The 25191-nt window shown below is 52.7% G+C and overlaps 5 protein-coding genes across 5 annotated transcripts; 2 read left to right on the forward strand and 3 right to left on the reverse strand.

Moving 5' to 3' along the window:
* Nucleotides 1-291: 291 nt before the first annotated feature.
* Nucleotides 292-1955, forward strand: IUM83_03486 (Multidrug/Oligosaccharidyl-lipid/Polysaccharide (MOP) Flippase transporter; the record flags this gene model as incomplete). Its single annotated transcript, XM_067927491.1, has 3 exons — nt 292-468; nt 539-652; nt 750-1955. 3 exons carry the CDS (start codon nt 292-294, stop codon nt 1953-1955), a joined length of 1497 nt encoding a protein of 498 aa, XP_067795368.1.
* A 1555-nt stretch (nt 1956-3510) lies between these two features.
* On the reverse strand, nt 3511-3950 carry IUM83_03487 (uncharacterized protein; the record flags this gene model as incomplete). The annotated part of the gene is made up of 3 exons (XM_067927492.1): nt 3511-3572; nt 3666-3743; nt 3848-3950. 3 exons carry the CDS (start codon nt 3948-3950, stop codon nt 3511-3513), a joined length of 243 nt encoding a protein of 80 aa, XP_067795367.1.
* A 3027-nt stretch (nt 3951-6977) lies between these two features.
* IUM83_03488 (Ras-related protein) lies at nt 6978-7370 on the forward strand (the record flags this gene model as incomplete). Its single annotated transcript, XM_067927493.1, has 1 exon — nt 6978-7370. The coding sequence occupies one exon, from the start codon at nt 6978-6980 to the stop codon at nt 7368-7370; it is 393 nt and encodes a 130-aa protein (XP_067795366.1).
* A 13662-nt stretch (nt 7371-21032) lies between these two features.
* On the reverse strand, nt 21033-22689 carry IUM83_03489 (Multidrug/Oligosaccharidyl-lipid/Polysaccharide (MOP) Flippase transporter; the record flags this gene model as incomplete). Its single annotated transcript, XM_067927494.1, has 3 exons — nt 21033-22238; nt 22317-22430; nt 22501-22689. The coding sequence occupies 3 exons, from the start codon at nt 22687-22689 to the stop codon at nt 21033-21035; spliced, it is 1509 nt and encodes a 502-aa protein (XP_067795365.1).
* Nucleotides 22690-23145: 456 nt separating this feature from the next.
* On the reverse strand, nt 23146-24857 carry IUM83_03490 (Multidrug/Oligosaccharidyl-lipid/Polysaccharide (MOP) Flippase Superfamily; the record flags this gene model as incomplete). Its single annotated transcript, XM_067927495.1, has 3 exons — nt 23146-24348; nt 24428-24541; nt 24675-24857. The coding sequence occupies 3 exons, from the start codon at nt 24855-24857 to the stop codon at nt 23146-23148; spliced, it is 1500 nt and encodes a 499-aa protein (XP_067795162.1).
* Between the last annotated feature and the right edge of the window lie 334 nt (nt 24858-25191).

Below are 25191 nucleotides of genomic sequence, written 5' to 3' on the forward strand. Positions count from 1 at the left end.
CAACCCGAAACTGAAGCAGGACGTCGCTGGCCTCAACGCTTTTCGCGCTCTGATTTTAGAAAATCTCGCTCCCCAATCTTGAGAAAGACCCAGCGATTGCTGATGCGTGAGATCGTTCATTCACGATAACGCTGGGACTGAATGCGGGATCCCTTCAGATAAAAATGTATTATTACTTGAAGCAAAAATACAAATCTACAACCTAGTGTGTGCATACACCAATTCGAACTTAAGCCGAACCAGTGTCTCCGTCAACAGGTTGTAGCGATCTTCAATTGGCAAAGGGTCAGGATGGTGACCCAAACGCAGAGAATCCCCGCAGTCCACGACTCCGGCGAGCGCTCGCCGTTGCTCGGTGGAAAGCAGCAGTCTGACACTTACGTGGCAATCCCCAAAGACTTTCCCCTTGAATCGGAGCCCGAAGTCGCCCAGGAGCTACGAACTCTGCTGTCTCTAGTCTACCCCGTTGTGCGTGAACAGGATAATGCACGATAGTACTGTTCTGCGTTTTAAGTCAGCGTTTTCGCATTTTTTGTAGGTGATGACAACGGGGTTGGAGTTCCTGCCAGGCTTCACGTGTATCATCTTGGCGGGACACATTGAGTCTTCTCAAACGCAACAATACGTGGATGCTGCCACTTTGTCCACGATGGTAGTGTTTAATCCTTTTTTTCATGTTTTCTTATTTTGTTTTACTGTATGATTTATGCTGGTGTCTACTTACTTTGTTTTCCCTCTTTTCTTCGCAGTTTATGAACATTACAGCCTTTTCAATAGGCTCTGGACTATCGTCGGCATTGGACACGCTGTGCTCGCAGGCGTACGGCGCCAAGCGATTCGACAAGATCGGGCTTTACTTCCAAGCTGGGTTCATGGTGGTTGGAACTTGCTTTGTGCCTATTTTTGTGCTGAATTGGTTCTCGGGGGAGATTCTGCTGGTGCTCGGGCAGGATCCCGAGGTGTCGAGACTGGCGCAGACCTTCTCGCGGTGGGCTGTGCTGGGCGTACCGTTTGTGTTCCTGTATAAACTGTTGCGGAAGGTGTTGCAGGCTCAGAATATTATTAAGCCGCTGGTGGCCATTGCCGCCATTGGCGCTATTGTGAACGCCGTCTCCGGCTATTTGCTGACGTACTACACGCCGATGGGTTTCGAGGGTATTGCGCTGTCCAGGTCACTAGGCAACATGGCCCTCCCGCTACTGTTGATGCCATACTTTTACTGCCACCCGCACCACCTGAGTCAATGGTGGCGAGGTTGGAATTTGCACAAGGCTCAGGCGCACGTGGGGATGTTCCTGCGGCTCGGCGTGCCAGGAGCTCTGATGCTTACGTTCGAATGGTGGGCGTTCGAGGTGCTCACGCTAATGGCTGGCGTCCTCCCCGATGCTGTTGCGTCAGTCAGCGCGCACGCAGTGCAGGTGAACGTGAACAACATGATCTACATGGTGTTCTGGGGGCTGGCCGTCGCTGCGAATGTTCGAATTGGTAACTGCCTTGGCGCGAATTCGCCCAGACGAGCAAGACTCGCCTGCAAGGTAGCTCAGATTTTGGCGCTGACGATCTCAGTCACATTTGCTGCGGTGATGTTCTTGTTTCGTGGTTCGATTCCGAGCCTCTTCCTCACCGACCGCGAAAGTATTGAGCGATCGGCGAGCCTCCTCGCAGTGTGGGCGCCATTCGAGATTCTCGACGGACAAAACACCGTGCTGCAGGGTGTTTACCGAGGCCTAGGCAAACAGAAAGTGGCAGCTACTATTAGTGGTGTGGCCTACTATGCGTGTGGAATCCCGCAGGCGACACTATTGGGCTATTATTTTGCGCTCGGTGTTGAAGGTCTGTGGCTGGGATATGGTGTCGGAGTTTTCATGTCGGTCTCCCTACTACTGTTCATGTTGCTCGGACGCTGGTCGTGGGAAGAACTTGCAACGGATGCTCAGAAGCGTACAGCGCACTAATAATAATTGCTGTGAACTGATGAAGTTAGAGACTTACCTGGCGGTACCAACCACTGGATTGGAGACGTTGCGTGTGCCGTTGGCAAAAAGAAGAAAAACTTGTTTCGGCCAACGCTTCCATAGCTTGTAGACCCTTTTAGTTTTTAGTAAAAATGAGATGATCCAAGCAGCTTTTCAGGCCCTGTCAAACCTGTACTACATAATATGTAGTACAGGTACTCATAATATGATTAGAGGTTGTCAATGTCCGCAGCAGCAACTATTTTTTTTTATCAAAATGATTATTCAGTACGGTTTGTTTTTTTCAGTGCAGTAATCATCGGTGCGAGCAATGATTGGGTGGTACCTATGCAAACTCGTGCTTCTCTACCCACTACATGTATTATATCGCCAGCGGGATTTGTATTATGCTTTGCAATGCGTTTGTCGTTTTCACCTAGTGTTTTGCCCGAGTTATAATATCTGGCGCCCGATATAAAAACAGATGGCCATTAAATCCTCCAAGTTATAATCGCCAGCCTCGATATCGATCTCGATTTACGCTATCTGTGGTCGAATTGCCGATCCAAAAACGAAATTCGGGCCGATTTAATTTAAATCGCGATGGCTGTGTACGGATGATAATGCCGCGCTTTATATATATAAAATATGCAATTGAACACTTACATCTGGACACTTGACGAGTGGTCGGCAGATCGCGCTGCCGATCTGTCGAAGCACCGCAGTTTCCGAAAACCTTCACCTTGCAGCATGTACTCTCTCGACTACCGTTGGCGAGCCGTTTTTCTTATGCATGTGTATGGAATATGTATGCAGTATGTTAGTGATATGTTTGGGCCTAACGTGCGAACACTGCAACGTCGGTACAAGTTGTTTTTGACCGATGGTGTGGTTGATGAAGGAGATCGAACTAACCGCTCGTCGCGTTGGCCGAACGACGTGGTAACCCGTGTTCGAAAGTACATGAAAGCCCACCCTACATTTTATATAGAGGAGCTACAGCAGTTCATACGAAACGCTTTTCCTAAAGTAAAATGGTAGCGTAGTATCAACATGTGGTCTTACATGGCGGGGAGCTGCTCGCGCCACAGAGAAGCGGAAAGCCCAGTGTTGCAGGAGCCGCTCGTGCACTTACGCTGTCGCTCGCTGAATGCCTTCCGCCACTCGTCGAGCTGCGGCAAGATAAACAAAAAATTCGAAAGTGAACTGATCATAAGTTGGAAGTTCACTCGATGACATCGTTAGAATATCAGCTTCGGAGATGTAGGCCCAACGATACTTTAGCAGCTCCCAGAAGTTGGATACGGAGACCTCCTTGAAGTCTTGCTGGCGGGCGTTCTTAGTGGCTTTCATGAATACCTTCCTGTCTTCGATCACGTCAACTTCAGCATCAAACTCCTGACCTGAGAGGAAGCGAAACATTTGAGCCCGGGACTCTGAGTAGCCTGCATCGGCCACAAACTTGAACGACTTCACGATTCCTTTACGCGGGCCTGATGAGCGCTGGCCAGTCCTGAACGTCACCGAGCCCCGAAGTTGCTTGTCGAATGGCAAATCACCACCACGTGGTGGGCTCATTGTAAGAAGCAGGAGCCGCTAGTGCACCCACAGACGAAGCTAACGAGCATCAAACACGTTCAACAGATTAGTATTAGACCGGCGAAACACTAGGTTTCAGTATGGTAGAGTAGTATCGACATGCGGTCTAACATGGCGGAGTGCAGCTCGCGCGACAGACAAGCGGAAAGCCCAGCGATACAGGAGCCGCTAGTGCACTCACAAACGAAGCTAACGAGCCATCAAACACGTTCAACAGATTAGTATTAGAGTCGCAAGGGCCGGAGACACACTAAGTTTCAGTATGGTAGCGTAGTATCGACATGCGGTCTTACATGGCGGAGTGCAGCTTGCGCGACAGACAAGCGGAAAGCCCAGCGATACAGGAGCCGCTAGTGCACTCACAGACGAAGCTAACGAGCCGTTAAACACGTCCATCCAACAGAGCCGTATCGGAGTAGCAGTGGCCGGCGACGTTACCTCGGTGTCCTGAGAACCAACGATGCGCCCGTTATATTTAGTAGGAAGAGGTGGTGCGACTTACCTACACCTGGAGGTCGATTTACTACCATGTCGCATGTTTATGTCTTCGAATTATTTTATCTCAGAGATCGATCTAAGCCCTAAATCCGAGCGACAAAATATCTGCAAACCACAATAGTTCCTCTACTATATCGGAGAGTTTCCACAAGTGTTCGTGGTTAGGGCCGTTCTTAAGTTCCTGGGACGAATCCCGGGAAAATCCCATCCCAGAGTCCCAAAATAATGATGGCAAGTGGGAATTTTGTGTGTTGTACACAAACCTTACTAATATCATAAACTCACAATACAACTTGCATGGTTGGGTCTGTGAACGCTGTTTCCCACTCAGAGGCGTTGACGTAATTGTGCAGAACTCACTCGTTTTGACTAAAGGCGGCCAACGCCCGTCCCATCAAAACCTGCTTCTTTTATGGGTTTCTATGACGTACTAGTAAGTAAGAACAGGTGCTGTTCTACAGTGTCATGCACTACATGCACTACTGATACCGAACAAACAAAGCTAGCTCCTGTGTCGAAGTCCGCAGATGTCCTTGTGTATGTTCTGTATACAACATTAAACATATCCATTCTTTGACAATGGCCTTCCTTGCAAATGGCCCTCCTTAGGCCGGTTCTCAACCGAGGCGGACGCATGCGTTTTCGGACACTTTGTGATCTGATTGGTTAACAGGATGTTACAAAAATGATACTGCACAACGCATGCGTTGGCAAGCGTTAACTACTTTTGGCCAATCAGTGCACTGCATTATTTGAATTCCCCCTCAAAGCACTCCCCCTCCTCTGACATGGCGTCGGTCCGGCTTCGACGTGCTTCTCCCCCGCGCTTCACCCCCACCGCAAGGTAACGGCGTCGCTGGAAAGCTGAAGATGAGCTGTGCAGCCTTCTGGTTTGTTTGGTAGCCATCAAGCGATACCAAGCAGCACGAAAAAAAAATCCAACAGTTCGAGAGCGGATTTCGTGGCGTGTGCATGCTTCTACGCTACTTAGAGATTCAGCTTTCAAGTGATACTACAGGAGCTTGGTGGGTTGGACCAGCTTCGCTCCCCATTGCCGGACGGGGGAGTCTTGGTCAGCGCTTCAGATATTGTTGAGTTGTGAACCACACGTAGATCACACAGAGTAACAGTACAATGATTGGATAATATTGATCAAACACTGGGCCAATCAAATTTGGCCAGTTTCATTCTCAACCGAGCATACGGGGTAGGGCACGCATGTAACGCACGCGTCGAGAAAAACGCTTCGGTTGAGAACCGGCCTTAGGCATTCCCGCAGAACATCAGATCACAGTTGTGGTGATTTGTCCTCGAGGATGTCCGAAATGGGATAGGATTTCGTCGTCGATCGTAGCTCAACTGTACATGACGATTACATGTACATGTATTACGGCGTGTACTGTATAGTATACATGTACCCTTGAGGCTGTAGATCCGGTTGTCGTCGAAAGGTAAGAAAAAGCGTGTATCTTCCAGTATTTTTTTTGGAATACATGTACAGTCTATCTCAACAACTTGTAATGAATACTACTTGAACTGACAGCTCGATCTAAGGGCCGTTCTTAAGTTCCCGCTCCCACGTCCCATGACTAAATAACGCATTGTGATTGGTCCACGCATCCGGTTGGCAGGGGGGAGGCATCTCCCAAGTCCCACAGATCCCGAGTTTTTTTCGCGTCGTTAGGAGCGAATTTTTATTTTAGCCAATGAAAACAATGCATTGACACCGCATGTCTGTAGTTAAAATTCCATGTTAACCAGCTAATTATAGGCTGCCACCAGCCATTCGGTCTCAGTGTTCAAAGTGCTAAGGGTAGACCACGCACCACAGGAACCGGCAAAAAGCCAAAGCGCTACACCTGCATTGCAGTCGACTATACGCACAAGCGCCGCCCTCTCGAATTCCTGGCTGCTGGCTATTCTGTAAACAAAGCTATTGCACATTTCTACCCAAATTGCAGCGAGTCCGATACTCTGCGGAAACAAAAGCAGATTTCAAAATGGAAAAAGCAACAGGGTCACATTGTAGCGGTCTGTGATGAAGGAAAGGGTCACCTCAAGAATCTACGCTACAGTGGACAGGGCACCGTCCTCTCTAGTGACGCTGAAGGTGATATTGTGCTGTGGATCAACTCTATGCGTAAGGATGGCTGTCCTGTTTCGTGCCAGATGCTTAAGTACAAGGCGCTGGAAGTTGCAGCCGACGAAGGACTTTCCCTCGCAATTTTCAAGGCGTCTCATTCATGGCGCTGTCGGTTCATGCGCAGACACAAGCTGTCTATTCGAGCACCGCAATTTTATGCGGGTTCAATTCCCGCCGTGTCCATACTTTTTGATTGGCCCAAAATACCAATAATTATTCTAACTTTACTTTTTATCATTTAATTCTGAGACTTGGCAACAGATGGACCGTAAACTGTATACATTGCAGTTCGCTTAGGACAGGGGCGATGCGGTACCAGCGTAACGGTATGTTGTTCACTTTGATATACATGTACCTGTCAGAATTGCGGTACTGTACTATGTCCTCCACATCCCAGCTGTGGTCTTCTTGTATGTTTCAAGCCGGTCCTGACAACCGTCTCTTTACAGTGTGGTAGAATACGCAGCTTGCATACACTCAGTTCGCAATTCTCTTCGTAGACACTGGAACGCCAAGCTCTCTCCGTCAGTCATGCGCCTGGGATACTTCGTGCTCCTAGCTGCTGCAACTTTTCTGGCGAGCGTCGATGCCGCCACGGTTGAGACGCCTTATTTCCCCACTGTGGCTCGATCGACCGTTACTGGTACAGAGAACAAGTTTGCCCAAAGGTTCTGAGGGCCAACAAGGAGAACGACGACGTCGACGGTCACGAAGAGAGAAGGCTCCACGCCATCGAAACGGTCGCTAGTGTTTTCAAGTCCCAGGTCTCGAATTCTCAACGCATGGAGAACCTATTCAAGCAACTTAACCTCCACAACCAGAAGGGATACCTGTTTGGTGTCGGCGAGATGAAGGAATGGGCTAAGGCTGCAAACAGATTACAGCCGGGTGACTACGAAGTTATTATGCTGACGACTATGTTGAAGCACTACGACCAGGTGGATTTGGCGAGGTACATCCAGTCGGCCAAGGGCTCCCTGAGCATAGGAGGTCTTGCAACGGATCTGCAGTCGGCATTGTTTGCCAAATGGAGACTAGCTGGCAAGTCAAATGTCGACATCAAAACAATGCTGAAACAGAAACGGCCTGCTGTTTACCAGGATTGGGAAACTAAGCGAGATAACGGGCTTGTGAAGTCGTACGCTAAGTACCTCAGGGAGAACCCGCTAACCTGATGACCTCGATTCAGGAACTGTTTAGACTTGGGTTGCAAGCTAGCACGCGATAAACAGGATTGAGTTTTCGTCGGCATTGCGCAATACTCGCATCTCGTAAATTTTTGCGCCCCTCGCCTCGCAGTAGATATTGCAGCAAGAATTCCCATGTACTAGAATACGCCTCGTGTTTTCCGATAAACACGAAGCTTAGTTGAGTAGCATTGCTTGCATAATGACTTTTTCGCACCATATCTTTTGAGGTCTTCAAATGGCATATGCACGCGCTACTTCGGACGGGTAGATTTTCCGGTTCTACGGGCGGGTCCGGTCCCACACTTCAGGCAAAAACATGGTCATTGGGGGGAGGGGGGGGGAGGAGTTTTGAGCCCCAAGCAACTTTGTTCGATAGCTAGCCTGCTTGCAAGAGGCTGTGAAGATAAATATAATGGCACTGCTCGAATCGACTTGCACTGTTTGTAAGGGTAAAGCGCACAGATGGAAACCTTGAAATTGACCGCTGTACTGTCGCCAGCGTGGCTTCCAGCGTCAGCAGTGATGGCGGTGGGCGTGACACGCTACGATGTGTGTGTGGGCGTGTCTTCTCGCTCGAAGCGAGACGTACTACAGATTGTACCGCACACACCGCTATCTTTCTTGCGTGCTCTAGCCGCTTTGTACTGTTGCGCTCGAGCCGCCCTCAGCTCGCGAATCGTGAGCGGCTCCAAAACAATAAGTGGAGGGGGCGACCCACCAGTGAGCCTGGATGTCGGACGGCTTCAAAGAAGTATTCGATTGCTTTCAAATTGCGAGCTTGTGCGAGCACAGAATCCGGTGGTGCGGGTGAATCTACCGATGCAGGGCTTTGATGTAATTAAGTCGAGTTAATCCAGATAACACCTTAGGACATAGTTGTGAACCACGGTGGTAGCACCGTGAAATAAAGACTTCTGGAGAGATGCCAACGACTTGACCTTTGTTGTAGCCACCTTATCAAAATAGTTACGGTTAAATTGAGTCCGCCAGTGCTGCATTCGAGTGGATGCCGTCAGCATGTCGTCTCTCGATGATCGGAGCCACCGTTTGAGTGCTGAGTGGTATCTGAAGGCCGAAGTGGGTAACTTCATCCAATGGTGATCAAGACGCCGTTTCCAAGTATCAAGCCAAATGCTGTCCACACAGTCGGCCTCTGTTGGTGCCATTCACGCAACGATTCACGAGCTGTGTTGTACCCCTCTTCGGTTTGCGCTCTGATTCCTTTATAGAAAATGTCGCAAAACTGGCGGTGCTGTGGTGAGTCCTTCCACTTCGGACATATAGGAGTTGACTTTTCGCTACCGAGGAACGAGCGCCTTGCATGGGCTTTGACGCCGTTGACCACATGCCCAATGCAGAGTAGTGCAGATACCTCTGGGGAACCCTCATCTAGAGCATTGAGTAGAGCGAGGTCCCTATCTACGAGAATCAGGTGCTTGTTGTTCTGTTTTTTTTTTTTTTCTAGGACTTTGAGCGCGAAAATATAATCATCCTTGTCTCCCTTCAAGTGTGCTTGTGCCGTCGTGTTCACCCCGGAGATTCCGACCATATTCAGCAGCGGCATTTTGAACTTTTGGTCTTATAGGAACAATCAAGCAGTATGACGCCAGGGTTCTGCTTGTAGATGGCAATTGATTCGTGAGCTGCAAAAAAATAAATGTGAAATACGATTGTCAGGGCCGACTTTGTGTGATACAAAATACGAGTCACCACTGACTGTATCCAGTAGGAACCACATCTGGGGTTTTCCTTTAAGCCTGAAGTTAAAACCCTTGGTGCGTGCGTTGTAGAGAACTTGCGGCTGTACACAGATTTTAGGGCTCGCAGCAGCAATTCTCGCCAGAGATTTGGTACACACTCATTCCAGTCGATTCCACACTTGTTGTCTGGGGTGTTGCTGGCCATACCGACAGCTGAGGACGACAGGACGACAGGAAGAGCAGACGAGGGTTTGCGCAAAATAGTTAGTGGGCTTCATCAGGGAAGTGTCAGTTTTATTCTTGGACGTATTAATACAATCACTTATCTGACATATTCGTAGGACAATAATACTCCGATGAAGGAAAGGGATTTTATTGGTCAAAATTAAGTTGCTGCCGTTTGTGCTCTAGTGTTGATGTTGAAGAAGTCCGAAATTGCAGGTGCCGCGCCTCCCTCACAAGCCTAAGTATAGTAGTGACTGACAACTCTGCTACGTGTCTTCTTCTCTTCGGAGGTGCCAGTTAGTTCATTCCTACACGAAAAACTTCCGTTACCTGCTGCTCAGACATACTCGGTGGAATAGCCAACCCAGCCGACACGGCCGCTGCTTGAATGCGCCGTATCATGACAGACCAATAAGAGAAAGTTTTGCGCAGTGCTTCGCTGGGTAGATCATGTGCTCGAATAGTTTTAAATGGAGGATAGTCTTTGTGGGAATCGCCGAACTACCACGTCCATGCTCCAAATGGACCAGGATTTAGAAACTAAAAAGACTGCGGAAGTAGATGAAATTTCCCGTCATAGCAGTGTACTCTTCGGCGGTTGTTTGTGTCCCTATCAATAGAGGCTGCTATCGCTGGAGGATGTGCCACCCTGCGCATGCAGGTAGTTTATCAATGGTCGATTCGAGCTGTCCTTGCTAATATTTCCAGCTGCAACTCCCTTTTCCTCAATTTGGTTGCTGATTCCATCCTACAGCACTGGTGGCATGTTGTCAATAGAGTTTTGCATTACATGTAGCTGATTGTACAGGTCTACACGTGGCGGAATTCCTGTTGGATTCATCCGCGAAGACGTGCCCACCACTAGTTTAGATCGTAGTTGACTCAATTCATTATCATATCGAAACCAGTACGTTGAAAGCAGCGGGTGAGAAGCTGGCAATGTCTCTCCGTGGTAATTAGCATGACAGACGAGAGATGCCATGCACAGATTTAGGCTATCTTGAATGTTCTAGTGGCGTGAAGTGCGGTGAACATTTCTGCGACGCAGTTACGCAGACTAGAACCTCGGTTGTCTTCAAAATGGGGAGGACGGACTGAAAAGTCCGCATGATTAAGCGGGAGCCCAGCAACAACACACCCAACGTACTGATCTCCAGCTGATTCGCATCGAATATGCCGGTCTTGCACACCACCTAAAGACCAGCCAACTCGTAGATGAAGTGGGTCTAAGTTGAATCACTACTGTTGTTTACACGTCGCGCGAGGAAGCGTAGGTACTTAGTAATAACTTGAGTTAATTATACTTGAGTACACAAGTATAATATAAATCAAATAAAGACTCCAAGTGACTTAGATTAGGTAAAATGGGAATTGTACTGTTTGTAAATTGATCTTCCTCCTAAATCTGCTAAAACTGTTTATCATCTATGAAAGGGGTTGACAGCGGCTGGCTGTCAGTGCCCCGCCAATATGCACGTCTCTAATTGGTAGAAAGATGCTGCTTTCTACCAATAGGATCTTTGGGTAGGTGTGGACCACTCATTGTGGTGGCCCACTTCAATGTATCCATTGGTGTGCCTTACACCAAGGTGAGGAAGTATCTAAAACTTTTAACAGAAGTCTTATCTGTTAAATTCACAAGTGGCTTGTAGCCACTTGTGCGTGTAACCCCGTTACACCATCCCCCCCTTAAGGTTAGACGCGCGGGGTCCCCGCACGTAAATCTCTGAATTGACCATTCGTCAATTATCCGCGTTTGGAGAAGAAACCCGCGCTCATTCAACGATGAGCGCGCGCCTGAAGAAGAACCCGAAGGCGGTGGAGAGTCATCTCTCCATCGATGACTACTTCGAACGCCAGAAGCCGAAGTATGGTGACGTCGTCGACTTCGATGACGACGATGAAGTCATGGAGGACGAGAAGGACTCGTCCTCAAAGCGCAGAGACTCAGTGTCGAGCGAGTCGCTCGGCCCCCACGCTAAGATCATTCGCCCGCATGAAGGGGACAAATCGGACGCTTCGAGTTCGAAGCATTCGCGAACTGAGAGCGATACCCCACTCACTTCCGCTGGGGCTCTCAGTTCTCCGCGCGCTGCAACTGCACCGCGTGATTCCAAAGCTCAAGGCTCTCCGCGCGCTGCGCCTGCAGCGCGCGATCCGTGGATGCCGTCCGCGTCCGAGATCTCGGACAGGTATGGGAACTCGGTACCTCCGAATGAGGTGCCGCTGTATGTATGCAGCGCCATCAAAGATGACGCTGTGGCTGCCGAGCTACACTTTGATGCGGAAACGCATCAATGGCGCGATTACTACATCGGACTCTTTCATGAGCTCCGATAGTTTCAAAGCAAGAAGACATCTTCTCGCAGCAAAGTGCCCGAGTGGCAGGCACTTTGTCAAAGTTAGAATGCTTTTGTTGAGAACTTCAACAAGAGGCCGAATGCTTACCGTGATCGGATTAAGCAAGCGCGTGATCGCTTCGAGACGTACTCGAAGCGTGGAAAGTTGGAGCAACTCCACGTTGCTGCGGAGGAGGCTAATGTGCCGTGCGCTGTGCCCGAGGGCTTTTAGTGCGCGAAGTGCTTCCCAGGCGCGGTCCGCTTGAGCGACCGCGACCTGAACGGGTACACGTCGTTCCGTGTACCCGAGGGTCTCAAAGAGTTCCGTGCTAAGTTCTTAGTACGTGAGGGTTCGGGCGCTGGCGATGATCGCAGCGCTCGTACTACTTCCGCTGCGCCAGCGCGTACTGCTCCTCGTACGCCCTCACAAGTTCCGAAACGTCCTCCAGCAAGACGTTCCGCGGCTCCCATGTATCTCGATGGGGAGGAAATCCTCTCCAACGAATACGAAAACGAGCCCCTTGAGGGTCCGTTTTCGGGATACTATGGTCAACAATCCGCTCAACAATCCAGCGGGTTGAGCCGCGGGCGTCACGGATCGGCGGTGGCGGGGGTGGGAACACGCCCCGGGTATGATCAGCCCCGGGCTGATCAGTATGCGCCTCTCCACGACCGCGTGACCGCCGTGGAGCGTTTGCAGGGCTCCGAGTTCGCCGCCCTGAAACAGGAGCTGGCGAACCAGAAGGCCCAAGTCGCGGCGGTCTCGCAGACCGCCTCGAATATCCAGGTCGAGCTGGGGACCCAGATGAAGGGGTTGCTCCAGCGCGTCCGCGCGCTGGAGGAGAGGCTGCTCGTTGCCGAGGCCAAGGCTTCCGCTTCTGCCTCGGCTCCTGCCGAGGCTTCGGGTCAGCCGAGCTAGATGGCTCGTGCTGCAGGTATGGCTTCAGTCGTCCGACGTAAAAGGTCGGATGGAGGTGCATGCTAGACGGTATGTCTAGCGTGTATGCGTTGCCGTGCCGTGCCAACACAGTGAACGGCCCGATGAAGCGCGGAGCAAGCTTGCTTGCCCCGAAGTCCGAAACTGCATGTTTAGGCAGGTTTTGCGTAGCTAACAAAACCAATGAACTAACTTTGAATTCATTTGTGTTGCCTCTGCCCACATTGTCTGCGTTCAGCTTCTGTTGATCAACAGAAGCTGCTATTGCATCCTGGATAAACCGGATTACGGCTTGGCTTTTGGTAATGAAGTTGGTTGCATCCGAGCTGAACTCGTTCAGCTCGCTCTCCGCAAGAGGCCCGGCCTCTGCGTGGTTCTTCGCGGTGTCTGCGCCCTGTGCAAACCCGTGGTCCTTGTTCCTTGTGGAGTCTGTGCTCTGCACAGACTCGTTTTCCTTGTTCTGGGGGTCAGCGCCCTGCGCTGACCCTTGGTTCTTCCTGCCAAGGTCTGCGCCCTGCGCAGACTCATGCGTTTTGTTCGTTGTTGCAGCTGACACTGTGCAAGTGTCAGCGGTTTTCTGCGGCTGCTGTGTTGCAGTCGTAGATCCTCCCTCACTTAAAGGGGGATCCACCACTCCGAGTAAACTCGGCAGACGGGAATGCCGCATGGCATTCACATAAAACGGTGTATGCCCGGTCGAGGCATGTACCGAGTTGTTGATGGCAAACTCTGCTATCGACAAACACTCGCTCCAGTATTGGAACGAGTGAGCGTAGCTCTTCAAAATGTCGACGAGCACGCGATTCACGCGCTCGGTTTGGCCGTCCGTCTGCGGGTGGTCCGCAGTCGACATTGAAAGCTGGCTCCCAAGAAGTGTAAACACTTCTCGCCACAGGTGCGCTGTGAAGCGCGGGTCTCTGTCCGACACGATGTCGGTCGGCATGCCATGGTGTTTGAACACCATGTCAACGAACAGACGGGCCGTCTGCTTCGCGGTCACCTCTGCCGGCACCGCAGCAAGATGTACCATCTTGCTGAAGCGGTCGACGAAGACCCCAACACCGGTATTCCCTCCGCTGTCCGGGGGAAGACCAAAGATGAGGTCCAAAGACATGGGCTTCCAACACTCCGACGGAGTCGGTAGTGATTGCAAAGGAGCCTGCGCGAATGGCGCAGGCTTTACGCGTTGGCATACTTCGCAAGCACGGACGTACTTGCGCACCCACTTATACTGGTGGTGCCAGTAGAGCTCGCGCGTGAGAAGGACGTATGTCTTCTCACGTCCGAGATGTCCCGCAGTCGGGGCATCATGATACTCATGCATGATCCTGAGTCGCAGGTCATGATCATTTGGCACGACAACGCGAATCGCGTTGTCGTCGACTGCATTGTAAAGCAGTATTCCGTCGTGCACCCGAAAGCGGTGTGTACGCGCACGAAGGTGCTTGGGCAGCTTCTGACGAGCCTTGTCAGAAGGTGCTGTGCCATAGACTAGCAAGCGTTTCGTGTCCGTGTCGTGCGCGTACGCGGCCTTCACATCGTGCAACAGAGACGATGTGGGTTTGCTCGATCGCATGACGTCAATGGCATTGACGTCAGCAGCTTCTGCATAATCCGGCCGACGTGATAACGCGTCGGCCGCCACATTCAATCTTCCGGGTTGTATTCGACCCGGAAGTTATACTCCGCAAAGAATGAGAGCCATCTCGCCATTCTTTGTGATATGTGTGGTGACTTCACTGCGGTGCGCAGTGATGCATGGTCTGTGTAGACCACAAACGGTCTACTTCCAAGCAAATACACTCGGAACTTTGCGAGTGCGTATTTCATGGCGAGGAGTTTCTCGTCATGCACCGGATAGTTGCGCTCAACTGGCTTCAGCTGACGCGATTGGTAGTAGACTACACGATCACGGCCCTCGTGATCGTGCTGCATCAACGCACATCCGATCGCGAAGTCGGATGCGTCACATTCGACGTGGAATGGACGATCTTGGCCAGCCACTGCCAAGATCGGTGCATCAGGCAAACCCCGCTTGACTGCATCGAATGCCTTTTGGCAATCGGCTGTCCAATTCCACACAGCTTCCTTCTTAAGAAGCTGTGACAGCGGGCGGATCTTGCCCGTGTAATCCTCCACGTACTTGCACAAGTACGTGGCCAAGCCAAGGAACTGCCTCAGTTCCTTGACACTTGAATGCGTTGGCCATTCATTTACCACTCTGACCTTTTCCGGGTCAGGGCGAACGCCATTGTTCCCTACGAGACACCCGAGGACGGGTATCTCGCTCGCCCCGAAGATACACTTCATCAGGTTTGCTTATAACGTATGCTTTCGCATAAGCTCAAGTCGCTTCCGGAGATGCACCCGGTGCATCTCAATGTCTGTCTTCCCGTCCACAGCCCGGCTGTGGATGAACACATCATCGAAGTAGCTCGGCGCGAAGTCGCGCACCGAGCGCAACAAGTGCGTCACGCACCTGTTGAAGGTCGCAGGGGCGTTCTTAAGCCCCTGTGGCATTACTAGCCATTCCCAGAGCATGCCGCTTGCCGTGCTCACTGTCGTGAGAGGGATATCGCTCTCACGCATTAGGATCTGATAAAATCCATCTCGCAAGTCGAGAGCACTGTAAACGGTGCTCCCGGCCATCGAATCGATGATAACATCTTTTCGCGGTATCGGCGTCTGTGCCGGTACTGTCGCATCGTTCAGCTTGTTGTAGGCATGAACGATGAGCCATCCGCCCTGTGGCTTTTTGACACAGAACGTCGGAGCACTGTGTGGGGACTTCGATTCCCGCACTTGTCCAGCTTTGCGACGACTTTCAAAGAAGTCGTCGATCGCTTTTACTTGTTCTCGCGGCAGTGGCCACTACCGCGTGACACAGTATTTCGTGACCGGCACGAGATCAATCTCGTGCTGAATGCCTTTATCCTGCGGAAGCTCCGCAGGAATCTCTTCCGGGAGTACGTCTTTGCACTCCCTCAGTAATTCGTAACAGGGACTCGACTTCAGCGAGTCCCAGCCTTGCTACTCGAAGCGCTCTCGATTCGTCTTCGCACTGAGAGTGTCTTCACTCTCAGTGGTACTTCCCATGAAGAGCTGTCTCAGCTCTTCGCTCTCGCTCTCCGTTCTTTCGCTGTTCGAAAGAACGCAGACCTGCTCGATGCGTCCATCATGCAAGTCGCGCGTGAAGCGCTTCCAGCTCATGACTGGAAGCGAAGTAAACTCCGACGCCGTCGTCGGAGGATTAGCGAGTTCCATTTCGCGATACTGGAATCCAGTATCGGTGCGCGTCAAGACGCTTAGCGTCTTGACATTCGGCGTCACCGCCGCAGTCTGCCCAGCAGACTGCTCTTGTTGCGTCTCGGTCTCGGACCGAGACTTGCGCAGCGTTCTCCGCTTGCGCCGTCTTCTTGCCGTGCGGAGCCGGGCTCCGCACAGTTGTTCTTCTGGTCCAGGCCCGGCCGTGGACAGTTGTTCGCCGGCAGACCCTGTCTGCGGGCGCGCGGTATCAAGCCCGGCTTGACCGCATGGCGTTTCGTCGTGCAACCCGGCTACACGACAGCATGCAAATTGCGTCAGTGCGGTATGTTTGCAACCGTCCGCACTGTTTGCAGCGTCAACTCCCGGAGTTGACACGCCTTCGTCACCTCGACGCCAGTTATTGGCGGAGCCCCTCATCACTGAGGGTGCGTCAACTCCCGGAGTCGACGCGTGGTCGTCGACCTGACCTCTTCGGGTCAGGGACTGTCCCTTACACGCTTGAACGTGGGTGTTGGTTCCCGGAACCAACACATCTTTTTCTTCCGACGTCGGCAGCATTGCCGACGTGGGTCTCACTTGTGCGCGCCCTCGCGCACTCCTTGGGCACTCCGGGACAGCAGCATAAAGCGCTGTCTCGACTGGTGAGCCGCGCGCACCTGCTGGTGCGTGCGCTGCGGTAACAGGGCCATCGCTCTCTGTTCCGCAGTCGCGACCAAAGCGCACGAGCGTGCGCTTCTTCCAGTCTATTACCGGATCATGCCGTGCAAGCCACGGCATTCCCATTACCACGTCGAACTTATCGTCCAGGTCCAGGACGATAAAGTGTTCGACAAACACTCGTTGTTTGTACGAGAAGCGCACGTTCACGACGCGCTTATCGGTCTTCATGATGGCACCTGTTGCCAATCGCACTTCCAGAAGACTTCGAGGTACATTTACCTCCTCGAAGTCAAGACTCGGTAAACTCCGCAGTCGAGCAAAGTTGTTCGACGCGCCCGAATCTACCAATGCTCGAAGAGAGTCGCTCGCTCTCTTCGAGTAAACTTTCAAGATGACCAGGGTCGGCCTGTCATCTTGCTTCTTGCAGCGAGATCTGGTCTCACTGGGGGCTGCAGTCCTCAGTGTCGCGTGCCCAATGTCGGCACGCGCGACTGCATTACCAGTAGGGCGCCCCGCGCCTACTGGATGTTCACGTTTTTTGTCTGTTCGCGGCGATGCCCGGCATCGCCACGACGGCCACCATTGTAGTGCACGGGATCTGTGCACTCCCGTGCAAAGTGACCGATCCTTCCGCAACGGAAGCATCGCACGTTACCTCCCTGCTGCTGGTGACCAGCAGCCGTTGCATTTGAGAGGTCCAATGGTTCCGTACCTCCCGTGCTCACTACCGGGCGCGGTTGCGACCTCGGCACGTTCGCATGCAGTTTAGCCTGTCGCAGGCTAAACTCTTCTTGCATTGCGAGAGTAATCGCAGCGCTGAGAGTACTCGGGTACTCTCGGAAGAGATAGGCCTTCACAGGCCCATCTCTAAGTCCCTTCATGGACGTGACGACTTTAGTCGCCTCGTCTATCGGGTTGGTCACGGTGTTCGAGACCAAGTACCGTGCACGCTGCGCGTAAGCATGGACGTCATGCTTACCCTGCCGCAGGGCGAGGAATTCAGCCCTCGACCGGAACTCATTTTGGGGGGGGGGCTCAAACGCTTGTCTGAGCTCCTCTTTGACTATCTCGTACGTGCTAAAGCACGTAGGATCTGAGAGTCGGCGTCCGTACACCCAACTCCTCGCTCGTCCGCCAAGACATGACATGGCGAACGCAACCTTTGACAACGGGTCGACGATGCGTCGAGCCGCAATGCTGTATCGAGTTCGACAAGCCATCGGAGGAGAGGCTCGCCCTCTCTTCCTACATAATTGCTCATGCTCAATTTTAATGATTGAGCACGCGGTGTCGTCCCCGACGACGCCGTCGCTGAGGAAGCAGCATCGCGCTGCTCCTTCATGATGAACCCCAGAGCAACACCATGTTGCTCTGTCGGCGATAGCGTACGCAGCATCGTAGCTATCGCCGCTTCCTCAATGACTGTTGACAGTCGTTGGAGGGCCTCCCACTCTGGATCTGACATGTGGGGGTAGTCCGCGCGTGCAACATGCGTTGCAGGCGTATCGGAGCTCTCCATGGGCACCTCCGTGCTCATTTGGTTCTCGGCTCCGCGTTCGTACACCTCGTACGAACGTCAAGCAGTCGGTCGTTGGACGGACTACAAAGTGCTACCAGGTGTAGTGGGTCTAACTTGACTGACTACTTTAGCTTACACGTCGCGCTACGTGTATGAGGAAGCGTAGGAGTTTATTGTTTTATTTGATTTATATTATACTTGTGGACTCAAGTATAATTAATTCAAATTATTAATAAGCTCCTACGCTTCCTCATACACGTAGCGCGACGTGTAAGCTAAAGAAGTGAGCCAAAGTAGGCCCACAACACTGTGCGCCCTGGAGCGCCGCCAAAAGCGCGTGCTCACCTACCAGTTCTCTTCACCAGGACGAGACATGATCTCAGATTTCAATGCCGGTCACCGCAACGGGTTCGACATAAACTACCGCGAACTACTCTCGAGTGAATTTGCGGTTCACACATGGGTCAGCACATGGCGCTCTGAGTTCGGGTCACGCCAACGCAACACACCGACTCACGTACACTCCAGAATAGACAACACCTCGGTCGTAGCATGGCAAACCAAAATGTCATCCACCAACACGCGAGCTCAAACCATTATTCGTCTACTCGGGTACTGGGAAGTGGCCTTCGGACTACGGTTCTCCTCATCACACGTAGCAGGCGCGGATAACATCATTGCCGGTGCCGGATCTCGCCTAGTCGGGGGCCGTCATGCTAACATAACCTTCACTAACCTAACACAATTGTGGACACAGGTTCAACCCCAACTGAACACGACTCAGCTCGAACAGATCTGGCTAGATATCGGCGCGGGCACTCCATGGCAAATTCCACATGCAACAAATACGAACTGGTACTCTCTGTATGACAATCCTTCATCTCGCGCCGCGGAATAAGCCCTTGGCTGGACGGTCTCCCCATCGCGATCCAACTCTAACATATTTCCGACTTTATCATCTCAGGCTTTGAGCACGGCTATGGATCAAACCGCCGCATTCGGAGCTCCATTATTCTAGCCACGCTAATGGGAATCAGACACTTCTTCCTAGCATCCGGGTGGCCGTTTCCATCGGACCATCCACAAATCCGCATGCTCCTGAAGGGGATCCGCAGACTCGACGAACCCCCGGCTCGCAAAGCTCCCGTGTCGATCAGCCTTCTGTAGACATGCTTCGCTTCACTCAACATGACTTCCCCTTCGGACCAAGCTCTTTGGGGTGTCTGTCCTTCTTCTTTCTCCTTCGGAGGTCCGAAATTACCGCCACAGATGACGGCAAGTTTCGGTGGTTCGCGCTAAGGGCAGCGGACGTGGTGCCATGTGACGACACCGGTACAGCGACCACGGATACCTTTGTAGCTACATCCGTTCATATCCGCCTCCGCGGATCCAAGACCGATCAATCTGGTCACGGCAAGGCACGCATGCTGCAGCGATCGGGTCACAGCTTCCTGTGTCCCGTCCTGGGGGCCATCCTCCTACTGCGGTCAAGGAGAAACCTACCTGCGGACCTACCAGCCGTCACCTATGTCTCTGAGAACGGGACTGCCCGGTTCATATCAGCCCAAAAGGTTGCCTGCGCAGTACAGGACGCAGCACGGCGCTCCGATGGCGACCCTCGTGGGTACAGCACGCACTCACTGCGCTCCGGCGGGACCACGAATATGTACCGAGCTGGCATCGATGCCCTCACAATACAGTTCCACGGTCGCTGGGCGTCTGACACATTCACGATCTATACTCGACTCTGCGCAGAGTTGGTGTCCTCGGCCGCATCGAAGGTGGTCAGCGAGGCTAAATCGTCGACTACCCTTCAGTAACGCCTCACACCGGTTATTGGGGGGGTTCAGCTCCTGTCCAACTCGGGCAGCTGCTGCAACCGACTCAAGAGCCGTCACTAATACAAGATCGACGTCTTAACCCCCACACTGTGTGCGCGTTTGTGTAGGAAAGTTATTTTACCAGCTGCTAGGGCAAATAACATAGTTTATGCAAGCCCCCGACAGAGACCGGGTCCGGACCTCAGTTATGATAATTCCGTTTATCTATATATTCTGAAGAAATTGTTTCCTCCCCCAAATGACCATTTTTTAGGGAAGGGGGCAAATCACAACTCTCATCGACGACTAGCTCTGATGCAGAGCGAAACTTACTTAATGACCCCACCTCTGCTCTCTTGCTACACTATGCAGCATTCAATCAGATTAGGGGTCAATGTGGTTCGTTTGGTTAAGGTCAAAGGCTTGAAGGTGCGTTGCTTGAGAAGCAAGGTGCCGAGTGGCAACCCCTATCAGGAATGGTTGAATACCTACAACTACACCGATATGGCAGGCGTGGTGCAGGACACAACGCTGGTGAAACGTTCACGGCACTTGTACGGCGGCGCGGTCGTGAGGGCTTGATTCCCGCGGCGACGTAACTCCAAACGAACCACGACAGGAAGGGGGCCAAGATTCATCGGCATTGGCCAGCCCACCTACCCATTTTCTGCACAACTAGATTTGGGGTCTTCAATTTGAGGTCTTGATCGTAATGTCTTCAAAACATCTTTTCCCCAGCTTCGTCCGCTTGCTCATTCCTCCTTGCTCCAACGCTGCACTCAGTTCGCGTGGAAAACTACCGATGATGCGCAGTACATGTATCATCTCGAGTCTTTTATGGGGTGGTTCTCACTCTGTATGGGCGACCAGCTTCTTGAAACACGCCTTCCAAAACGCGGTCGAGAACTTGAAGCGGTGGCAAAGTCAACAACTATCATGGCTATCCAATGGCAGCTCTAGGCGTCTAATGTTTGAGGATGGGCTTCGGGTTCACATACTTGTTTGAAGTTCGTCGTGGAAAAACTCGCTGAAGATGCCCAGGTACACGAGGCATGATACTGCGCTGCACGTTGGTTCAACACGCCAGCATCAATCGATCTGCTATTCTCCTTGAATGCATTTTCCTATAAGGTATTCAATTGAGCGCTTTCCGCATACCGCTTTATCCTCATGCTAAATGTCACGCCGCCGTGCGCTTCTGGGCATCGTCGGCAAGTTCGTCCCACGTCCAGTGCTCGAACAACAGGTAGTACAGACATGATGCCGACACGAGGATTCCCAGTCCAAAGCCCACCCAGAGCCCTTCAACATCAAATGCCCAGTAGAATCCCAACAGCGCGGCCAACGGCGTACCAAACACGTAGTAAGCGACAGCGTTAATGGTTGCGCCGACCTTTTGCTTGCCTGCACCTCGGAACACGCCCTGCAGTACAGTGTTCTGGCCGTCAAGAATTTCAAATGGCGCCCACACTGCCAGTGCACTCGCGGCGCGCGCAACGCTCTTTTGATCGTTGAGGAGGAGATTGGGCAACGTCCAGCGAGTCGCGTACAGGAAGGCGATGAAGGTCAGCGAGACAGCGAGCGTTAGTGTGAGCGACACTGTGCATGAAGCCTTGGCCTGCTTGGGCATGTTCGCGCCCAGACAATTGCCGACGCGGATGTTCACGGCCACAGCCAGCCCTGCGAAGACCATGTAGATGATGCTGTTGATGTTGACCAGTACCGAATGGGCACTCATGGACACGACAGCGTTCGGCAGCACGCCCGCCATCAACGTAAGCAGCTCAAACGCCCACCATTCCATCGTCATCATCAAGGCGCCCGAAACACCTAGCTTCAGGAACAACCCCACGTGCGCGATCGCCTCCTTCAAATTCCAGCCACTCCACCACTGGGTGAGATGATGCGGATGGTAGTAGAAGTACGGGATCAGCAGTAGCGGCAGTGTAATATTCCCCAAGGACCTCGATAGAGCAATGCCTTCGAAGCCCATGGGCGTGTAGTACGTCAGCACGTAGCCCGTCACGACGTTAACAACGTTGCCGATGGTCGCAATCGTAAGGAGCGGCTTCATAATGTTCTGCGCCTGCAGCACCTTCCTCACGAGCTCATAGAGAACCACAAACGGCATCCCTAGCAGCATCCAGCGCGAGAAGCTCTGCGCCAGCCTCGACACCTCCGGATCCTGGCCCATCAGCACCATGAGCCACTCGGTGTACCAGTTCAGCAGGAAAATGGGTCCGAATACTGCTCCGAGCACAATGACTCCGGCTTGGAAGTAGATGCCAATCTTGTCATACCGTCGAGCGCCGTACGCTTGAGAGCACAACGTATCCAGCGCAGACGAGAGCCCGAAGCAAACGGAATAGTACGTCACGTTCATGAACTAAGAGCAATAGCAGCAACAGTTCGTTGTTACCGCTCATATCAATGCGAGATGCAGTAAGCAGCGAGAAAACTTTACCATAGTGGAGAGAGTGGCGGCGTCTACATACTGTTGGGTATATGGCGAATCCATGTGTCCCGCCAGCACAATGCACGTGAGGCCAGGCAGGAATTCGAGCGCCGTTGTGCCCACCTGTCCATGAATTTATTCTTTAGCTTAGTGACGGTGGCTTTATGTCACCTCAATGCAATTGATTGCTCACCACGGGGTACACCAGCGCCAACAGCGTCTGCAGCTCCTCGGCGGCGTCGGGCTCCGGTTCGTGGGGCTTGAGCCCGTGGCAGTCGGCGATGGCCACGAGCGTGTCATGCTGCAGTTGCTGCTGGAGCAGCAGGGGTCGACTCTCGCTGGGACTCGCGGGCTCGGGCTCGAAAGTCAGCGGCGACACCATCGCTGCACCTGTATGAATCCCCCCTGATGTGCCTCTCGCCTGCCGCAGAATTCGAACTGCCGTCCATCCACCCGATGCCGAAGTGGAACACATCCAGCGAGAATCCCATAATCAGCACGCGTCGTGATCAGGAAGGGATTCGGGTAGAATGCATGTACTGCTGCCAGGCGCATGGTCTCCGTGACGCATTGCAATCGCAGAAGTCGAAAGCATGAACAGATCAGGGGCTCGTTTGAATCAATCCGATGCTAAACTGGTTGAATCATTCATCCACCTGATCGACGGTCAGTTGAATAGTGGTGTGGCCCAACGACGGCCGGAACTACATTGACTGCATCGTGTGTGTGTGGAGGCGTAAGCCCAACTCAGTGGATCATTGAATTGCCATCTCTACTTTGATCTGTGCACTCGTCGTTCATAAGTCTATCCGCCGTACAGCCACGTCACAAATCGTGATCATTCGGTGCGCTTCTGGGCCTCGTCAGCGAGTTTCGCCCACGTCCAGCGCTCGAACAGCATGTAGAACTGCAGCGACGCAGCAACGAAGATGCCGAAGCCGAAGCCCAACCAGAGACCCTCGACGCCTAAGACGAAGTGGAAGGCCAGCAATCCGGCGACGGGGATGCCGAAAATGTAGTAGGCTACTGCGTTCACGGTGGCGGCCACCTTCTGCTTGCCTGCTCCGCGGAAGATACCCTGGATCACTGCGTTCAGCCCGTCCAGCACTTCCAGCGGTGCCCAAACCGCCAGCACGCTGGCGGCTCGCGCAATGCCCTGGGGGTCGTTGAGGAAGAGACTCGGAATACTGCCACGCAGCATGTACAGCGTGATGGAGAAGGTTGACGAAATTCCCAGCGTCAGCAGCAGAGACACCGTGCACGCAAGCTTAGCCTGCTTGGGTGCATTAGCGCCGAGGCAATTGCCGACACGAATGTTGGAAGCGACTGCGAGACCCGCAAAAGTCATATAGATGGTGTTGTTGATGTTGACCAGCACCGCGTGAGCGCTGACCGACACGACGGCGTTCGGCAGCACGCCCGCCATCAACGTAAGCAGCTCAAACGCCCACCATCCCATCGTCATCATCAAAGCCCCTGGCACGCCAAGCCGCAGGAACAACCCTACGTGCGCAAACGCCTCCTTCATGTTCCATCCGCGCCACCACTGAGTCAAGTGGTGCGGGTGGTAGTAGAAGTACGGGATCAACAGGAGCGGGAGAACCATGTTGCCCAGAGACCTGGACAAGGCAATACCTTCAAAACCCATCGACGTGTGGTACGTCAGCACGTATCCCGTCGCGATGTTCACGACGTTGCCCATCGCTGCGATCCCCACGAGCGGCTTCATGATGTTCTGGGCCTGCAGTACCTTGCGCACCAATTCGTACAGGAAAACGAACGGTACACCAGGCAGCATCCACCGCGAGAAGCTCTGCGCCAGCCTCGACACCTCCGGGTCTTGCCCCATGTACAGCAAGAAGCTCTCGGAGTACCAGTTCAGCAGGAAAATCGGCCCAAGACACGCCAGGATAATCTGCAGTCCGGCTTGGAAGTAAATCCCAATCTTCTCAAACCTCCTCGCGCCGTACGCCTGGGAACACAGCGTGTCCAGCGCCGACGTGAGCCCAAAACCAACGGAGTACGCTGTGATGTTGATGAACTGCAGCAACACAATACGTAAAAGAAAAGTTAAACCACATTTTCCCCTCAACATTACAGTCATCACCCATGCAGCTCACCATCGTGGACAGAGTAGCTGCATCCACGTATTGCTGCGTGTGCGGGGATTTGATGTGTCCCGCCAGGATGATGCACGTGAAGCCCGGGAGAAATTCGAGCGCCGTCGTCACGACCTGCAATTGGCAACCACCAAAAGTCCCCGTTAATTAATTGTTCCGTACGTAAGCCTTACCACCGGTCCAGCGGTCATTATGATATGAAATGCACGCTACATAAAGTACAATAGCTGTTCGCATTGGCACTTACGACGGGATACACGAGCTTGAGCAGCGTCTTGAGCTCTTCGACGACGTGGGGCTCAGCTTCGTCCGGGATCTCGAGGCTGCCGGCGATCCCCACGACCGTCTCCTCGTTCTGCTTGTAGTCCAGCAGCGGCTGGCGCTCCCCGCCATATTTTGCGAAGGTTGGGCTGCGAGGCTCGAACGCCATGCTGATGCGCAGTGTGGCCGAAGTGATACTGAGACCAATGCCGGCGGACCAGTCAGTGTCGTGTCGTTACGTCGACGGTTGAATGCAAAAACAACGGTTGAATGGTGTGGCAAACACCAATTCGTACGTTGAAGTGACAAAGTTGCTGCAATGCTGCGGCTCTCAGCACGGAGATTAACCCCCGGAACCTCTCGAGCGCACGCGCTGCAGGAACGAAGTATAAACAGCTTGAACTACACGATCTCCGCGGGCCTGTTCGTAGCTGCGAACATTCGCGTGGGCATGCCGACGTGCTCACACTGACCCAACTTGCGCACACCGTAGCAATGGTCGA

The sequence above is a fragment of the Phytophthora cinnamomi genome (genome assembly GCF_018691715.1).
Source record: "Phytophthora cinnamomi strain GKB4 chromosome Unknown Contig21, whole genome shotgun sequence".
In the NCBI taxonomy this organism is placed as follows: domain Eukaryota; phylum Oomycota; class Peronosporomycetes; order Peronosporales; family Peronosporaceae; genus Phytophthora; species Phytophthora cinnamomi.